An 18,325-nucleotide genomic window follows, 5' to 3' on the forward strand; every position below is an offset into this window, starting at 1 on the left:
TTGCAGGTGAAGCCACCAGCATTCACATGGTCAGGGAGGGTGCATGGGGCCAGGAGGTGGGGAGGCTGTAGCGGGAGGATTGTGGCAAAGCCGTTAATTTGGAGAAGCCAGAGCCTTACACTCCTGCTTCGGAAATTGGGGCTTTTTTCTCTCCAGTACCTCTTAAAGTATAGTTCTTGAGATTATTTTACATTATACATGGACAGACTCTACATTTCAAAAATCATATATTTGTTTTAGTAAACTGGAGAAAATACAATTAGGTATATCAAACCATTACTTTGTATTTCTATTTTAAACAAATTTAAGAAAATAAATGAGTCAAAAAATGCTAAGTGAGTAACAGGACAAATGGTATGTGCCTTTAGCAACCACATAAAGGCCGCACCCAAATACGTGATGTTTGGAAACACTGCTCCAGGCCAGAACCGTGTATCGGATCTCTTGAGGACCAGCAGATGACAGCAGCTGCAGGAAGAAGCTGCAGGGGACTGTGGACGGCCACGGTGCCGGGGCATCTCCTAAATGAGAAGGGATTGTTGCTGTGCTAGGCCTTCCAGTTTTTCAAGAAAATCCACACCTTTTGTATGAACTCTCCTTTTTAAAATTTCCGGCAGCTTACTCAAATTTTTTTAAAACACTGTGCTAACAAAAGTATCCATAGGCCTCCAGTTTGTGACATCTACTGTAGATGCTAAGGAGCAGTGGCCCGAAGAGAGTCGATTCCAGATTGACAGCTCCGGCCTTCAGGTAAAGGACAGACTGAGAGAGGCAGGCTGGAGGCGGAAATCTGCTTAGAATGGTCCAGGCCAGAGGTAACACAACACAGACGATTCCATTTTCCAGGTAAAGACCATGCCAACATGGAAGTTCTTAACCTGAGTTACATAGGTCATCTTTACATAGTTCTCTGTGTTTTCAGACCTGACTGTGCTGACATACAATCAGTGATTTGTAAGCAGTATTGAGCCTGGTGACAAGCCTGGATAAATGATTGGAGAATAAATCAGTAGCTCCCCCCACCCACCTCCTCAGAGCCTATTTCTGTGCCTCCATTGTCTGTCATCACAGAATAATTCAGCACCAAGTGATGCTCATTAGATGGAACTCTCTAGTCAGCAGCTGAGCTAAGCTTTTAGAAAACTGATTCCTTAAATAATTTGTTCTAAAGACAGACTTGACATGAAGTTGGCAAGATGATCATCAGGTCACTGTGTGGAAGTAGCTGTGATTATTCTGAAATGGGGCTCTTTCTGGACCCCCATCTTGCCCAGAACTACTTTCCATTTCAGAAAGCTGCCCATTCTTTAAGAGCTATCCAAATAATACCTCCTGGAGGACCAAGCCCTCCTCTTTGGAAGTGGTCCACAAGGTTTCTGAATTCTTGCTAGTTTAGATCTTTCTGTCCCCTCTGGCTTGCTTTGATAGACCTCAATGGAGTGTCAGCTTTCCTTCCGGATCAGTGACTCTCTCTGTCATCAGCATCACCTGGGACCCTACCCCGGCACTCTTAAATCAAAAACTCAGGGTAGGGCCTGCAATCCATGTTTTAACAAGCCCTTCAGGTGACAGACACAGGCCAAAGTTTGATAATCACTGAAATCACGCTAGGGACAGCAGTAGAGCAACATTTCCTCAGCGCCTTCTGTGTGCCAGGTGCATGTCTCTCTATATATACACACGTATATACACATATACATAGATATAGTAGTTTTATTTAATCTTCACAAGAGTGTAAGGCAAGTGGTTTTTTCATTTCACAGATGAGTAAACTGAGACTTCAGATACAGTGACTTTCTCTGGGTCTCACCCTTAGACTCTTTAACAGAGTTAGGCCCAGATCTGCCTGACCCCAAAGCCTAAAGCCTTTCTACTGCCCCTGGACAGCAGGGACCGCACTTCGGGTCCTCCTGATGGCATCCACGCAATGGAGTCAGCAGACACTTGTTTGGATAAATGAGTGATCAGTGAATAAATGGATCAGTGTTATTGTCCAAGGATGATACACTTGTGAGCAGCTGAAGCTGCGATTTGGTTTTTGAATGCTGATAGGTATGTCTTAAAACCACAATTTCCATGAACAAAACCAAAATCAGGACCATTTGGAATTTCCTGGCCCTTGCTTTGATTAGGCCACACTCTGTACTGACAGAGACTAGAGGCCAAAGTGGGATCAGCTGGGTTATGGGACTGGCAGCTGTGGTATAGGGAAAGAACCCCTAGATGAGGGCAGAGTAAGAGGAGAAATCCAGGTTTTAATACAAGCCCAGTCATGTACTAGCTGCATGAATTTGAGTGAGTTCTCTGTGCCTTCATGTTCTCATTGACAAAATGGGGAATAATATTTCCCTGCCTAATGCAGATCTATTGTAAGGATCAAATAAATCTGTATGCGGAAATGCTCTAAAAACAGTAAGTCCTCTCCTTGGTTATCATCAAAGTCTGCAGACTTGCAGGTAGAACATGATAAGGTCCAAGATGAGTGGATGTGTCCTGGTTCTTTGAGCTGCAAGGAGCAAAAACACACCCAAGCAACCTCAAGGAAAAGCAGGTCTGACAGTGTAATTGCAAAAAGGTGCACACATTTTGGGACTATAATAGGCAATAAAAAGCCTCTGTAAGTCCAGGCAGCCACAGGGATCCTGTTCATTCTCTGCTCATGGGCTGTGTGGCCTCTTGGTTGAGGTGTCACTGCCTATCTCTGAACTTCAGCTCCATTCACCATTGCCAGCTGGCCAGCCATCTTCCTCTGCTCACGCCCGACTCCTCACGCCCGGCTTCCTCTGAACCTCTGCCCAGCTGGCCAGAATAACCTCACCAGCCCCTCACTCTGTCACATCTTTTGGCTTACACTCTCATCACTGACTGCCACATTCCCTGGGTACATTGAGTTCAAATATTAGAGAGTGGGACTCTGGTTGGCCCAGAGCATGTGCACACCAGGCCACATCATAGTGCGCGGGCCAGCATTTGAACCAAGTCTTCCTGGATCAGGTGCTCACCCGGCCCACGCCGCTGTGGCTGGGGAGGCTGTGGCATTACCTGGTCTGCCTGTACTTACTGCTTAGGCAGGACCTGTAGGCAGAGATTGCTCCTCAAAAGGACCTGTGGGTGGAGGATAGATATATCTGTAAGGGAGGGGAAGGCATCTCCAAACACGAAAGCATGTACCTCTCCTTTGATGGCCCTTCTCTTGCAGAGCCCAGCACTTGTTAGTCTCATTAGCCCTGCACGTGTGTCTCAGCAGCCTTTCTGGCATATGCTCCCGGGGCCCGGCAGTAGTCTGGCCGTGTGCAGGATTCCCCAGGAAAGGCAGCAGAACCAGGCCAGCAGTGGCGACTCTGACATCTATGAAAGCTGCTGCCAACAGCCCCGGGCAAAGAGCTGGGAGCTCTCAGCCAGAGGCAGCCAGTGAGGGCCTGCTCTCCACTCCCATCCCTGTGCACTTGGTCTCCGGTGAGTCGCTTGAGGACCCTCTCCCTAGATAGATAATGGGATGCTGGTCATCTGAGGTGACAGCAGAGAGGTTTGAGATGTTAGAGTCAGCCCTTAAATAATCAAACTTTGCCTCCCTCAGGTCCTAGACATGATGATGGTTTTTCTCAGTCTTTTCCTCTGTTTATATCGCTCTCTAAGTACCACTGACCCTTGAGTAACACAAGCATTAGTGATGCCAGCTGCCCTCAGAATCAAATATCTGTGTATAACCCTTGACTCCCCCAAAACTTTACTAATTGCCTACTGTTGACCCAGAAGCCTTACCAATGACACAGTTAATTAACCCATATTTTGTATGTTATGTGATTTTACACTGTAGTCTTACATAAAGTAAGTAGAGAAGATGTTTTTTCAAATTGTCCCAAATTTCCAAATAATTTTACAATATATTTATTGAAAAAAGTTTGTATATCAGTGGACCCACACAGTTCAAACCCATGTTGTTCAAGGTCAACTATCCTGACAGTTTGGTTTGACTCATTAGATCCTGGGACATTAGATCTGAAAGATCATCTAAGCCATCCACTTCCCTTCACTTCCTGAGCCTGAGTAATGCTCAGTAAATATTTTCTGAATAAATTTGATGAATTTTATGGATGAAAATGCGTCCCTGAGAGAAGAAAGGACGTGGCCATTGCTGCCTCACAGGCTGGTGGTTGGACTCAAGATTCTTGATACAGTCTGGGCACTCCCACTTACAGCATGACTCACAGAGCCATAGATTTCAGGCTGGGAAGGTGTTCTGCAGCTCTCTGAGATGCCCCTGCAGTCTCCCCCACCACTCATTGATTTGCCTTCTGCTTGAATATATACAGTGATTGAAAGTGTAGGACTTTATAGGTCACCTAGTTATTTCACTTAGTCATTTAACTAACAAACATTCATCTAACGCCTGCTTTGAGTGATACTATTTACTAAAGATTCAGAGATGAATAACACATTTCCTGCCCTCACTCACAAGTATTTGGGCAATTACACACACATCCACAGAATTTAACCCAACATAGTAAGTGCTGTTCTGCTCTGAATCTTAAAAAATTCTTTCTTCTTTTGAACAAAATCCATTCCCCAAGGACTAGAGTCCTTACTTATCAGCAGCACTGTGTCAACCTGTGAGGGCCACACAGTAAGTCTGATCCTTATTTCACATGACAGCCCTTCAGAATATTTTTAAGCATAGGTCATGCCCCCTTAGTAAGCTAAATTACCAGCTCCTTTAAGAATTCCTTACTTGAAACATGGTCTGAAGTTCCCTTGTCCTTCCGGTGGGTCTCCGGTGAACAAGCTCCCGGTTACTTCACCAGTCTCTTAAATGTGGCCCTTGGATGTGAAATGCTGAAATCCAAATACGGTCTGAGAGGACAGTACAGAGTTGAACTTCCTTTCACTCCTTTCACTCTAGGCATTGTATGTCTAAAAACACAAGACAGCGCAACAGTAGCTTTGCTGGCCACCAGCCATCCTCTTGCGTCTAACTGTTGCGCCACACCTTCTGCCTAACTCCTTCCCTCCATTCTCCCCTGTGTTCCTGCTCAGTGACTCAGTACAACAGGTGTTACTGAGCTCCTGCTCTGTGTGTAGCGCTCACCAGGCTCTCTGATGGAGAACCAGACATGATGCTTGTCTTCGAGGAGCTCACCGTCTTACTGGTGAAATTTGGCTTTCCCCCAAATAAATAGTTAACAAAGAACCCAAACTGAATTATAATCAAGGGAACGGTCATTTTTATAGACTCCCTCCTTACAGCTGCTCTTAACAGTGGTTGGTATTATGGGAAACAGATCTCCCAGTTCAAATGCCACTGCAGAACTGGCTTCATGCCCAGGCTTCATGCCTTTGTCAAACTTTTGTCACTGCATTGACCTAGTCTGCTGCAGACTGAAAGCCTTTGAATTCCCTCATCTGCGGAGAAAGCTGGGGCACCTCTGGGACTGACACCTCAGAGACCAGGAAACACTTTTCCAGCCCCTGGCAGCTGCCCAGTGCCAATCTAAAATGCACAGAGAGGAAAGTTCTTTCCCGTATTGTCCCAAATGTGCCTGTGTTTGGGCTTCTGGGCGACAACAGCATGAATACATACTGAGTGCTGTTGCCCCAGGAAGAAATTCACGCCAACACCCTGCCTTCTTCACATTCAACACATTGCTTGTTTGCTTCCCTCCTTTTACCATGGGCATTTCTATGTGTTTAGTGTGTGTGTGTGTGTGTTTGCCCCCAGGAACCCACATTGCCTTGTTTGCATTCATTAGACCAAGGTAGTGCGCTGTCTGGCTCACAAATGGAAAGTATGTATGACCCTTCCTTAAAACCAAAATGCCAACTCAGCCAAGTCCTGGGCAAACCTCTTTACATGCATAGCATTACACTATTTATCTTCAAAATAACCCACTGAGGCAGGTGCTGTTATCAACTCCTTTCCACAGATGAGGAAACTAATGATGAGAGATTACTTGTCCAAAGGGCACGTAGCTACGAGGAAGCAGTCTGGCTCCAGAGCCCATACTGTGGTCTAGGCCATGTCCCGCCAACTTTGGCTTCAGAGAGAACTTGGCCCACCCACCGTTGTAGCTGTGTGACCTTGAGAAAGTGACTTCGGCTGCCAATTTCCATCTGAGACTATATAATGGTAGCAGAGGTACCCATTTCTCATAATTACTATGAGTAATAAATTAGAATATATGAAACACCTTTCACAGGTCCATTTGAGGGAATGAGCAGGTCTCGTTAGAATCTCCTCTCAACCTTGAGTGACTGTGTAATCAGATCCCAGCTATGCTCTCCTGTTTGCTTCTCTCTCTTTCGGTCATCAGTAGTAAACCCAGTCCCCTTTCAGGATCAAGGAGGACACTGTCGATGTGACCTGAAGTGTACATTTCACCCGCTCTAGTCAGGGCCATGTACCCAGTCATCTAACTGGCTGTCCCGGAGCCCAGGTGCCTTCCCTCATACCTGAAGCATTAGCATCTGTCCTCCTGCAAAGAACCTGAAAGAAGGCATCAGAGAGTGGGTCTCTGCTGCTCAGCAGGCCGACTCTGTTTCTTCACATGGGTGCTCCCAAGGAATTGCTGGCACCTACTTTTACCACTTAAGGAGAGACGAGAAAAGTAGGGGAAGGGGTTGTAGGGTGTGAACTCAGGCTTAGGTTAGCCAGGTCACTTCACAGGGGAGCAAGACATAAAGGAGGTCCAGGGAGGGACAGATAACTGCTGGGTGAACCAGAAAGCCCAACATGTCTAGCAAGCCCTGACCTCACCCACAGCTGGTGCCTTTTTTATTTGGTGCTGGAGTCCAACATCAGGCCCCTGTAATCACAGAAGGTTGCCTGCTCAGACCAGGGCATGAGGCAGCTGTGCCCATGCCATGGGGAACTTGTGGAGGAGAAAAGCCTCCTTTGCTCGTGTAGTGTAATTGCCCTGGAAAACAGGAGTCCAGCAGGCACGCAGACTGCCTGGTAGTCCTCCTCCAGGCAGGAGTGTCCTCTGTGGTCTGTCCTTGTTCACTCTGAATTGAGGCTTCAGAATTTCAAAAGAGAAAAGCAGAAGGTGGAAAATGAAGGCTATCTTTCCCAGGCGTCAACCCTCAACTCAGGAGGACATTTTTATCAACGTGTGTTCATCTTTCAGCCTGACATAGTGATGCTAAGATTTGTTTCTGGAAAAGGGTAGTGAGCTGACAAAATGAGGCCGTGCGGTGGGCTCACCCAGGCCTGTGTGGTTTCCCATACCCCGTGTCTCCTCCAGCATGACCTAGCATGGCATTTGTTGCTTCCTGCTGCACATGCCCCTTTGTGTTTCAAGCAACATTTTGTTTAGCATCCAGAGACCACATCCACTCACAACACTTGTCCAGAGAGTGAGCTAAGGAAATGTTTAAACTCTTCATTCCAATATTGATGAAGAGAAAAACAAGTTCCTAAAAATCAAATTTCTTAACAGGTCCCACTGTGGTAACAGAAAAGCAGAAGCTAGGGGAAAAGGCCCCCATTTTCCAACACACCATACACCCAATTATGAAAGCCAGGTATTCATAGGCAGCTACATTTTTAATTCAGATCTGAGCAGATCTAAAGGTATACCCTCTGCTAACTGAAAGCAGAGGCAGTTTGAACATGAGCAAAGCAGGAAGGAATTATAGGGGCAGAAATTCACCAAACACTAAGTGGAAACATCACATATTTATGCAATAAAGTTCACACTTCTCCCCAGCCAATGAGCGTCATTTCTGCACTAATGTTTAGCATAGAAATATCTGGTCAATGGACATATGATTTGTGGGGTCCCAAGTGGACCCCAAGTAGTTGAAATCCATCCAAGTGGAAGAAAAACTATATACATAAACATTTCATCAAAGGAAATATTCCCTAAATGTGTCTCTTCTCCTTCCTTACTGCTATCATAAAATTATTTCATGTCTCGTAAACTTTCTGCCTTTTCTGACATCAACAGCCTGGGGCAAGTTTTGTAGTAAACAGGCTTCTATTCTGGCAGATTTAGAAGCCAACACTATATTCAGTCACATAAAACATACTTTTCTCACTTTTTTACCATGAAAGCTTTTTGGCAGGTGATTATCAGGTTTGTGTCTTGCAGACTTCATAAATCAAAATCTAGAAGCGTGCAACACTTACCTGCAGTTGGTCCTGTGAAAAATGCAACTAGTAATTGTAGTAATTTTATTAGGAGACATATTTTATACCACTGAATTTAAGGACTGAACCATAGAATTTTAGATCTGAAAGGGTTTCTAAGTTCATTTAATTGAATTCTTGCAGTGATAGCAACAAACATTTATTGAGACCCTTCTGTGACTGGATACCAGGGTGAATACACAGATCAATAAAGTCACTTTCTGCCCTCAAAGAGTTCACAGTCAATAATGTAGACTGTATGGTGCTTTAATAGGGGTGAGGGGAAGAAGAGTCCTAGGAGTAACTTACCCTATTTCAGAAGTCAGAAAGGCTTGTCAGAGGAGGGGACATTCGAGCAGGATTTGAAAAAAGGGATGAAGTTGCTAAGCTAGGAAGTGTGGAAGGAGCAAGTGTAAGGATGAGGAAAAAGGTGCAGAGAGCTGAAGTGACACAGCCAAGGCCCCACAGTCATTAACTAGCAGAACAGGCCTGGAAGCCAGACCGTGGCCCTCTCTATCCTGTACTCCTGCACACTTCAGGTGGAGCCCACCCTCCAACTGTGCCCTTAGCCAGGAGCTTAAAGGGAAAATAAGCTTGTCTTAAACTTCCCTCACAATTCCTGTTTTTGAAAGAATATTCAAAATGAAACTTAAGTGTTTCTCTATAAGAACAGTGTTTAAGAAGCCACGTCTAACTTAAAGGCATTAGGAGCATGGATTCTCCCAGGCAAAGCCAATGGAAAGCAGAGATGCTCAGAACCCTGGGTTGTGTAGCCTTGCTCTGCCTGGCCCAGACTGCTTTATGAGATCACATGCTGGATGAGACCCTCTTGTCTTTAACTCTGTGTTAGTGTAAAAAGCTGCTTGTGTTAGCAGAGGGACAACATCGAGTGAGTGGAATTTCCCATCCCCTCACAAAAGGAAGCATAAATCTGCACCATTTTTTCAAACTTTTAAAGTCCTTTCCAAGTTGGTAATGGCAGACAGTTGAGAAAAGACCTTTCTGGAAAATGCTCCATGCTATGAATTCCTTGATACCCCCCGTCTAAGCCTTTCTTCAAGCTCACCTCCAAGAAGCCTTCCCTCCATTGATTTTGCCCCATATCAGTTGCCATGGTATCAGCCCTAAGTGTTGCATTTAAGGCTTGATGCCCTTGTCTGGACACCTTTTCTGCACAGTTTCTCTCTTAATTTATAGACTCAGAATTGTAGAACAGGAAAGAATCCTAGGGTCATCCCTGCCATCACTTTCATTTCATATATGAAGAGGAGGCCCAGAGAGGAGAAGGAAGTTGCTTGAGGTCACCCAGCGTCGTACTAGAGGAATGGACCCCAGCACCCGGTCTCCTTATCTCCAGGCAGAGTTTCTTCCATGCCCTGTGCTGCTGCCCAAGTGGCGGTTGTTACCTCATTCTCCCAGTTAGGCTGCCAATTTCCTATAGGCAAGGCTCATGTCTTACATGGTACCATCTCATTAACAGAGGCCTTTATCTTGGTTTCCTGACTTAGAGTTGAATCGTTAACTCTGCCCCACCTTACTGACATTTTCCTGCCCTTCCTCTGGTTCTCAGTTTCCTTCTCTGTTAAATGAGAACACTGGGCTAAATAGTCTGTTAGATCTCTTGAAGCTCTGAAAGTTCTAGAATTTTCTACCTTTCCACTGGGTCTTTTGTTGTCTTCAGAGCTGGGCTCACTGTCCCATAGATCTGTCACCCCATTTAGTCTCCTCAGTTCTGTTGTGGGGTAAGTTCCCTCAAGGCCCAGATTGCATAATACAGAAGACCAGGCTTGGAATCCAAATGCTCGGGCTCAGATCCTGCCTCCGTGACTTAGTATCTATGGGGCCTTCAGCAAGTCACTTCATCTCTCTTTCAGCCTCTTCTTTTTTTTTTTTTAAATAGGAATAACAATACATGTTTGCAGATTTGGTGACAGTGAAATGAGATAAACTTGTGGAGGTACACAAAGAGGGCATTCAGTGTGTGGTGGCCTCTTTTCCCTTATTCCACATCCAGCATTAGTGAGAAATGGCTGTTCCAAATAAACAGATCTTCTCCGGGCTTACTACCTGGAGCTACAAAACACTGACTAATTTCTTACAAAAATCTTTCTGAAATGAACCCTGTATTTCCTTGATATGTCCCACAGAGTATACCAGAAGTATTAGGGAGAAGCAGAGAAAGTAATGTCCTTGCAGAAGATGGGCATGATAGCAGATGCTGGGGACACAGGTAGGGCAAAGAAAATATGAAAGGAAACTCCTATGTCTTTTGAAAAGCTTGGATTTTTTCATCTCAGCAAATGGAGAGCCATTGAAGGGTTTAAGCAGGAGAATGATGGGATCAGATTTGTGTCAGAGAAATCACTCTGGCTGCTGGGTGGCGAATGATTCAGGTAGGGCATGAGAGAGGAAGCTGAGAGGCCAGCCACAGGGCTCTTGCTTTAGCCAGTTAGAGATGGGGGGACAGGACTGAAAGATGAAAAAAATCAAAGGCAGAAAAAGACAGATTTACAAGTGTCCAGTAGCTTTATAAACAAGTTAATGGAAGATCAGCTCATTAGCAGAAAAATGTAAAACACAGAAGTATAAAGACCATGAGAAACACTCGATAACTCAACATCCAAAGATAACCACTGCTAACAAATCAAACTGCTTTGATTCACAAAAAAATTTGTTCAGTATAGAAAATCTCAGCATCCACTGAGACGAACCTCAGTACGAGTAAAATCAACGTAATTTTTAACTCTCTGGGTTCCTTTCAGTGATAGGGCCAGGAGAGCTCAAATGGGTCCTGGTTAGCCTGAGGCTGGTGACTGGGCCCTATGTTTGGGTAAAGACACTGCTTTCTCAGCTGTCCTTCTCTTCTCCTCCAGAGTCAGTGGATAACTGCCCCAGCAACTGCTATGGCAATGGCGACTGCATCTCTGGGACCTGTCACTGCTTCCTGGGCTTCCTGGGCCCCGACTGTGGCAGAGGTGAGATGTCCGCACCGCACAAGGGCTTCCAGTGCCACTCCCGGGCCCTACGGGCAGCTCAGGCTCCCTGTCTCAGAGCAAGTGCAGAACTCCAGGCCACCTCCTGGCCGCCCCAGAAGGGCTCCCCAAGGCTGTTCTTCAGAAGGCCTGAGAGGGTGGTCTGCAGGCACCAGCCGTCATTATCCACATCTGCGTGACGCAGGAGGTCAGGGAGGTTGGGCCTTTACAGGGGCAGCCACGGTGCACTTCATGTCATCCAGGCAGGGGAGTGGCAGTGGAGTTGATTTCCCCTTAGAAAAGTGATCAGCCTCTGCCAAGCACCTTTGAATCTCATCTTCCGCTCATGCGGTTTCTCTCTGGCCTTTTGGAGGGGCCTGAGTTGCTGCCCCGTCCCTGTCACCTGACACCAGCACAAGCAGAATCGTCACAGAGACCACCTGGGAGAGGGACTTGGGAGGCAGCGCTTCTGCACACCAGACCCTAGTGTTGCTCCCTGTTTGGGCATGTGCGATGCTAATGGTAACCACTACTGAGAGAATTTAAAGGCTGCCCATGATCTGCCCTGTTCATTTGGCATTCATCTCAGTCCTAGAAGAACTAACCAGGAAAATGACAGAGGAAATCTGTAGCCCTGAGAATTTGGCCCTGAGAAAATGACCCTTCCTTTGGCTTTTCCTCCGTTCTCTCTGTTAGCAGCCATTTGCTTAGTGCCCTCTAGGGCTCTGGGCTTCCAACCCTGAGCAAGACCCAATCCCAGGAGCTCTGAGTCTGGTCTGCAAGACCCATGAGTAAACAAACTATGACCAAGGGGCCGCTAGGAAGTGAAACTACTATAGCACGTAAGTGCAGGGAGCGCCTGTCACGGGAAAGGGAGCAGTTGTCTCAGTCTGGATGGAATGAGGACCAGGAAGGCCTGTCCAGGAGAGGTGACGCTGGAGCTGAGACCTGATACTTGAGCGGTGCTCATTGGTGGAAGGCGGAAAGGGTTTTCCAGGCTGGGGAAAGAGCACCCTGCAAATACCGAGCCATGACCCTGCTGTGAGGATTCTGCTTATTCTTCTGAAAGTGAAGGAGGCTGGGTTTGAGGCAGCAGTGCTAGCAGCCCTGAGGAAGCCCAGTGATTACCTGCTGAGTACTGTGAAAGGGAAAGCAGCCAGGTGGGGGCCCGGGGAAGATGGCGCAGAGAGAGAGAGAGAGAGAGAGATGAGTCACTTCTTCTAACAAGAATTACTGTCTCATCCCATATGCACTTAAAGTTAAGAGGCATGTATAAAACAGCCTTATTGTATCTCAGTAAAGCTGGTGGGTACTTACGCACAATGAAACATAATTTTTTTTTATATAGTGTCCTTCGCACAGATGATCACAAAGCCCTTTAGTCTAAGAGGCAGAATGGAAAGATAATGCTTTAAAGAGCCAAGTTGGGCTTGCTGTTCTCTTGTGGGGGCTGTAGTGTGCGGGGCTTGAGTGGGGCCTGAAAGGCAAGAAAAGCTGAGATTCGCTGGGTTAAAGATGACAGTAAGTGGTGCTGCAGACGAGGTGTGGGATGTGAAATGGAATGCTATTACAAGGAGAGCCCTGGAGGGGAGAGTCAGGCCAGGCAGGAGGCCCAGCCAGGCTTTTCCAGTGAGACCAAGGAACAGATTGGAGCTTCATGTCTGAGGGCCTTGGTGGCCTCACGCATGCGTGGGGGCCAGGGGCATTCGGTGGGCGCGGTTCCACCCGGCCCTGCACCACACACCTTCACCTATGACTGCAGGTGTGTTCAAACTGGAATGAAACAGAGCAAGAGAAGTGGGCTGATCGACACATGTGGGAAATACAGCAGAGCACTTGAGGCTCTTGGTCAAGCCAGCAGGCCGAGGGGACAAAAGGACAGATGTGGGGTCCCCTGGGCGTTGACTCATGCCAGGTTTCCTGTGCTGTCTCCCCAGCCTCCTGCCCCGTGCTCTGTAGCGGGAATGGCCAGTACATGAAGGGCAGGTGCCTGTGCCACAGCGGCTGGAAAGGTGCTGAGTGTGACGTGCCCACCAGCCAGTGTGTGGATGTGGCCTGCAGCCACCATGGCACCTGTATCATGGGTACCTGCATCTGCAGCCCTGGCTACAAGGGCGAGCGCTGCGAAGAAGGTAAGATGTGTGGGGGCGGCTGCAGCACCTGCTGACATGGAGGCAGCTCAGGGCCTCGAGGGCATCCAGGGAGCCGGGGAAAGCTCCTGAGCAGCCCTGTGCCCACACCCCACCTGCCCAGCCAGGCCCCCATCAGCAGGAAGTGACCATGGAAGAGGACAGACAAATCGGGCTTGGCCACTGAAGGGAAGAGAAGCGCCATGTATTGAGCACTTACTGCATACAAGGCTGTGTGCTAGAAGCCTTGTATTGTGTAAGGAAAATAACCTCCATTTGATGGTTGAGGAAACCAAGACTCAGTCAAATGACTTGCCCCTGGCACCCGGCTGGTTGGTGGCAGAGCTAGGTTTGAGGCCAGTGTTTCCAGCCCCAAGCGCTGAGCCAACAGTTTGTTTTAGACCTTCCAGATCTGCCTTCCATTACCGCAGTCGTGTGTGTTAATGTGTGTGGCTTTTAGGTGCTCATCAGCATGGTTCTCTCTCCTAAAGTAAGTAGAGGCCCAGGTAGATGGGGGCTGGAAAGGGAACCACCTATTGAACAGGGTCATCAGCTCTTTCCCAGAAAACCTAACCAGGTGAAACAAATAAATACCTTTGTTTCACAAATGAAGAAACTGAGGCCCAGGGAAGGGCAGCGACATGCCCATGGCCACAGAGCTCACTGATGACAGGGCTTGGATTCCACCCGGGTCTTCCTACTTCAGACCCAGTACTCTTTCCGCTTGTCTGTGTGGGATCTCCAGATGAGTGAGGAGTCTCGTGTGCACAGTTAAGTGTGCTTCTAAGAGCGCATGCTTAAGTTAGATGTAGGTTTGAGTCCTGGCACCGCCACTCACGAACCTCAGTTCCCTCATCTGCTGAATGGGGAGCTGCTTCCTTGCAGGGCTGATGGGAGCACAGAGTTAGGTGACCGCATGAGGCACTTTCAGGGTCTGACACACAGCCCATGCTCTGTAAATGTTGGATCTCACATCATTGGGACTATTCTGGGGACAACTGAAGCATGTTTCTTGTTTCACCCTACTCACTTCAGCTGGGATCTTTTAAAGTGGATAGATGTTGCCATTGAACCTGAGGGACCAGGCTAATAGTTGTTACCTCCCACCGTCCACAGTTTCAGGCCCTGGCCCCAAGGGAGCAACTCCAAGGAAAGCTAGTCTCCCCACCCATTTGGGATTCAACAGGTAGCCACCTCTCAAGGCATCATTTTCTCTAAAATGGAAAAGAATATAATGGGCCCATTTTAAGAGTGGGGAACAGGAAGGGATTAGTGTCTGAGAAGTATCGCCTCCCTGAGACAGGCTGCCTGTAAACCCCAAGTGTGCCTGGGGGTCTTGGCTCAGACCCATTAACTTGTTGCTGTCGGAGAGAGGAGTGCAGCCTTTGGAGCGAAGGGACTTGGCTGCCTCGTCCTGACAGTGGTGACCTTCACGTGCTGTCCCTTTCCCATTTAGCTGCTTGAGGTGAAGACCTTGAGAAGAAAAGAAAAACAAAGAGATTCCTCTCGAAAGGGCGGGGCGTTCCCCCCTGGAGCCACAGCCTGCTGCGTGGGGACTGGAGGCTGTCCTCCGACTGCCGGCTGGACAGCCCGGGCCCCGGAGTGCAGGGCTCCTTAGAAAGAGTTGTTTAGCTCTTTGATGTATGTTATCTGTTTGAAAAGAAATGTTCTCACTCCCGCTTTCTTTTCGGAGGAGGGCCATCTGGTACTGATTCCTTTGATTATTTCCATTTCTCCGGTGGAGCGCCATGGCACAGTCCTTGTGTCTGTAAGGGGGGTTTCTCGCCGCCTTCATTCTCCCACTCCAAGCTCTGTTCTAACGGGTTTCGCTGTGTTTTTAGAACATCAGCTAACAAGCTTACCTTTCTCTGTCTCTCCCTCTTCCTTCTTCTGAAGTTTATTACCCCATATTTTTTAAAGCCTGAACCATGCCAACAGGACGCTTGGTGGGAGTTGGGGGAGGGGCAGAAAAGAACAATTTAGGCCTTTTGCTGGGAAAGGCAAGACACTGTGTTTTTGGTCCTGAAGAGCATCTAATAGCTGTGTGGTCAGTGAAGCGTGGAACATTTTGGGGTAAGAGTTGTGTTTGCAGCCTGGCCATGCAGGCCTCATCATTTCATTAATGAGCTAAGCTTCCACCAGAAAGTGTGGCTTGAGTGGCAAGCTCTGCAGAGAAAAATGGAACTGTTGGGCACTTCTAGGTGGAAACTAAGTTACACTGTCTTCTGTACGAAGTTCAGGGCACTTGCCTGCCCACTTCTTCCCTAGTCCTCAGTATAGAGCCCCCCACTCTGGGCCAACTGGTTCTCCCATGTTACACACAGCTCTCCGGGAAATAAATATTATTTGTGAAACTATCCTGGCATAATGGAAGGAAGACTTTAACTGCATCCCAGGGCTCCCATCACACCAGTGGCCCCAGAAAGGGAGGGCAGGTGCAGAGGCCGCCTAGAACCTCGCCGGCAGCACTTTGTGGTAGCCTAGGTAATGGCCCTGCCGCAGAATCAGCAGGGCCGACATTCTCCCTGCAGGAACTGCGTCCAGTTCAGCTGAGGTTTGCTGGAACCGTCTTCCCTGGAGGTACTGTCCCCTTTAAAACTCCCTCCCTCTCCACTCTGGCTTTGCCAAGTGGACCTTCAGAAGGGACGGTTAATCGCCCAGGGGTAGCCTCTCAGTTCCTTCTGATCTTTGTTCCCTGCCTGGACCATCTTCTGGGAGTGTGGAATTCGTTTTGCTGGCTCCTGGATCCCTATCAGACTTACTGTGTCTGAGGAACAGGACTGTGACGCCAAGGGCCTCTTGCTAAACTTGGCACCCTCTCAGCTTGCTGGCTAACAGTGCAGATTTATAGATTCAACCTCAAGGGCGCCTCAGAGACAGCTTCATCCCAAAGCTGGGGTCCAGGCACTCACGGAAGGGGAAATACCTTTATAGGCCTCAGGATACGAACTGCTGAGTCGTTTCCTGTCAAATTGGAAAGCTCTCTGAATCTAGGGAATATCATAGTAACCTAATGGACCAGAATAATCCTTCTGAGGTTCTGAGATGTGAGGAAGGTCATGAAATTTTATCACTATTATTAATTTTATTATTTTTAATTACCAGGAACTCCAACAGGTCATGCTTTAACCATTCTTAAATGTTGTCCAGAGGAACTGCAAGGGAAGATTGTCTGCCTTCATTTGGCTTTTTTAATTCTCCCCTTTGCCATAATTCATTTCTTGTTTTGTTCTTACTTGTTTTTTTAACCACTTCATGTGTTTATGTCTGTAGACATGTATGCGTGTATTTTTGGACCAGTGAGATTATAGAGGAAATAGCAAGAGATCTGTACTAGGAAAGAGTGATACAAGTGTGAATTGCTCCATTTATGTGGTTTTGGGCAAGTTATTTAACCCCTCTGTGCTTTAGTTTCCTCATCTGTAAAGTGAGGATAATGATATTTACCTCAAGGGTTGTTGTTAGTTAAATGAGATAATGTATAGAAGGTTTCAAAGCAAAAAATGACATAGAAGAGCAACTAAATTAATAGGAATAGTTATTGCTGTTTTTGTTATCATTATTTTGTTTTTAGCAAATGACTGCTCCTGACCTCTGATCTTTTTTATAATTTAGGTTATTAAATTAAACTTCTTTAAAAATATATAAATAAAAGAACTTTCTTAATGAGTTGTCACTCATATAAACATTCTGCTCCCAGAATGTTGCCATTTGTAAGGTCTCTGCCCATTTGTGTTTGTGACTCTAACATACCCAAGCCAAGTTTCCCAGTCCTTTGTGCAAATGTCAGATATGCTGGGTTATAAAATGTAATTAAATAAAGTAAAAGCATATCTGGATTATAAATAAAGTAAAAGCATCTCTGACCAGTTTGCCCAAGTCATGCCACTGAATGTGCTGATAGAATGAAAAAAAATCACTTCTTTGCAACAATTTATAGCTTATGTAGTCCTTTCAAATCCTCTGTGTCCTCACAGCAACCTGAGCAGTAGGTAACTTTGCCTTACCTGCTTTGTAGACATGGAAACCCAGAGCAGGTATGGACGACTGTGGTCATAGAACCAGTACATTTGTCCTGTGATCCTTGAACCTAGGACCTCGCAGGTCAAAAAGCTAAGTTCTTCCCCTGAAGTACAGGCTTCCTCGTGGGCTTCTGTTAGAGGAACCTGGCTATATTTGTTGCAGCTCCGTGGACACTCTTTTTCCAATAGCTACATGTTGGGACCCCCGCCAGGAAACACTCTCCCCTTACAGTTACAAGGTGAATAGGATCTCCTACCTCCCTGAAAGGGAAGACAGACTTAACAACTTTTGGTAGAACAGGGAGCATGGACCAACCTCCTTTGCCAGCTCTGCCTTCTCTCCACTGCCTTTTGTACTGTCCATGTGAACTGGAGCCATATGATCAGCTGGCCCCCAACCCTCTTCTCCATTTTCTGAGCAGGGCTCCGTGGCAGATTAAAGGTCTCTGTCGATTTTGTGTAGCCCCATAACTAAAGCTTTGATTTAGGAAAATCAGCCCTAGTAACAGAAATATCACTGGCTTCAGAATGAGAGAGCTGTCTTCAGGTTCCTCTCTGTAAGGGTTTAGCTGTATGATCTGGCATAAATTATTTACCTCTCTGAGCCTCAGTTTCCTCATCTGTACCTCACTGGGTTATTGGGAAAACTGAGCCTGATGATGTATATAAATCTCTTCCTAAAGTAGAGGCACAGAGCCGGTCACCCACAGTATTGTTCTCTTTTCCCTCCCTCTGGGTTGGTCTCTTGAGACCCGTTAGACCTGGGGCTTTAGGAGCCCTGCTGAGGACGATTGGCTGCAAACTACAGCTAGAGTCATAGCTGTAGTGTTAGGAGAGGCTGTACCCAGTGACCTCATCCAATTTTGAATAGTCCTGGAAATGGTTGACCTCTGGAAAGTAAGGTTTCAAAGTTTATATCAATCACAAGAATTTGGGGAAGATGATAAAATCTAATGGAATTAAAATGCAAAATATATTCTCATTTAAGCTGAGGGATCTCTTTTAGTCCCACAGTCACATAAATAAAAGTGCATTGTGACGTGGTAAACAGTAATGATTTGTTCTACAAAGATGAAT

The 18,325-nt window shown here is 46.8% G+C and overlaps 1 protein-coding gene and 1 long non-coding RNA gene across 11 annotated transcripts in view; one reads left to right on the top strand and one right to left on the bottom strand.

Moving 5' to 3' along the window:
- TENM4 (teneurin transmembrane protein 4) overlaps nt 1–18,325 on the top strand; it is a 711,224-nt gene that overhangs the window by 561,125 nt on the left and 131,774 nt on the right. For all 10 annotated transcript variants that reach the window (XM_073215955.1, XM_073215950.1, XM_073215952.1 and 7 more), the window contains 2 exons: nt 10,999–11,100; nt 13,035–13,229. In XM_073215955.1, the coding sequence (XP_073072056.1) occupies nt 10,999–11,100; nt 13,035–13,229 (297 nt within the window). The remainder of the gene's footprint in view (nt 1–10,998; nt 11,101–13,034; nt 13,230–18,325) is intronic.
- LOC140844362 (uncharacterized) lies at nt 327–5,369 on the bottom strand. Its single transcript, XR_012122529.1, has 3 exons — nt 4,730–5,369; nt 3,062–3,105; nt 327–521 (listed from the first exon to the last, which is right to left on the bottom strand). It is a non-coding gene; the product is annotated as an uncharacterized lncRNA (long non-coding RNA).

Source organism: Manis javanica, chromosome 11 (genome assembly GCF_040802235.1).
Source record: "Manis javanica isolate MJ-LG chromosome 11, MJ_LKY, whole genome shotgun sequence".
NCBI classification, from domain to species: Eukaryota; Metazoa; Chordata; class Mammalia; order Pholidota; family Manidae; genus Manis; species Manis javanica.